This window comes from Otolemur garnettii, unplaced genomic scaffold, assembly GCF_000181295.1.
Source record: "Otolemur garnettii isolate 467f Iridium unplaced genomic scaffold, OtoGar3 scaffold00310, whole genome shotgun sequence".
In the NCBI taxonomy this organism is placed as follows: Eukaryota; Metazoa; Chordata; class Mammalia; order Primates; family Galagidae; genus Otolemur; species Otolemur garnettii.
In genome coordinates, this window is record NW_003852705.1 from 597,454 (window position 1) to 598,705 (window position 1,252).

The 1,252-nt window shown below is 39.5% G+C and overlaps 1 protein-coding gene across 1 annotated transcript in view; it reads left to right on the forward strand.

The window, feature by feature from the left end:
• The window catches only part of LMLN (leishmanolysin like peptidase), a gene marked incomplete at its 3' end in the record, with an annotated part of 26,183 nt that overhangs the window by 18,076 nt on the left and 6,855 nt on the right, over nucleotides 1–1,252 (forward strand). Inside the window, exon 6 of the mRNA XM_003804081.2 lies at nucleotides 790–968. Within this exon, the coding sequence (XP_003804129.2) occupies nucleotides 790–968 (179 nt within the window). The remainder of the gene's footprint in view (nucleotides 1–789; nucleotides 969–1,252) is intronic.

Sequence of the window (1,252 nt, forward strand, 5' to 3'; positions counted from 1 at the left end):
AAGATTTGCTTAGAAAACTGGAAACAAGTGTAATATATCATGATGTGACTTTGATTTTACCTTATATGCTTTTGTATTATTTGAATTTTTAGCAAGATGCATGAATTGCTTTACAGTAGGAAATGCATTCCCATTAGATAAAATGCTTTTCGTTAATTAATTTAGAATTACCTATAGATGCAAAGGAAGTTGCAATAAAATACTTGCGTATACAGAACCTAGTTTCAAGGTTTTTTGTTTTTTTTTTTTTTGAGACAGAGTCACACTATGTCACCCTTAGTAGAGTGTCATGGCGTCACAGCTCACAGCAACCTCCAACTCCTGGGCCCAAGCGATTCTCTTGCCTCAGCCTCCTGAGTAGCTGGGACTACAGGCACCCACCATAATGCCCAGCTATTTTTGTTGCAGTTGACATTGTTGTTTAACTGGCCCAGGCCGGGTTCAAACCTACTACCCTCAATGCATGTGGCTGCCACCGTAACCACTGTGCAACAGGCGCCAAGCCTAGCCAGGTTTTAACACCTTTTCTGTTTCAGTCTTTTCTGCCCTCTAGCCTTTTTAATAGGAATCATGTTTCATTTGAAGTTATAGATTTATGATTATTTTATAGAAAGTAGAAACTTGAGTGAAATAAATTCAAAATTAGACATAAGAACTGAATAGAGAGAGGGAGCTGGGATTTTGATAAAAAATTAGGAATAGTAAAGATTAAATTATACTGTGTTTATAACATGGATTCACACTGTCAGATTAACCTTGTCTCTGGTCTGGTTTTCTGCATGGGTGCAGCAATGCAGGGTCTGCCGTGGAGGTAAATGGCCCTGTAGAGCAGTGGGTGTGTCAGACCAAGAAGGCGTCCGGGATGCAGACTTTGTTCTTTATGTTGGTGCTCTGGCCACTGAGAGATGCAGTCATGAAAACATCATCTCTTATGCAGCCTATTGTCAGCAGGAAGCAAAAATGGACAGGTAAACTTTCCTCTGAGACTTAACTTCCCAAGATCTAATTTGGGAACTTGTAAAGCAAACCATATTTTAAGTGCTAAGAAACCAGGAATCTTATGTTTACTGGATTTCCTCTCGTGGTAAGAAATAGCATGGTGCCTAGATTTGAGCAGAGCTCTGGGAAGGGGAGTGATGGGACTTTTGCTCATATGGTAATGAAAACTTTTAGTCAAAATGAAGGAGAAAACTGAAAAACTTCCTCTAACTTTCTCCCCTGCTATTCCTCTTCTATTCCAGTCATACTTTTC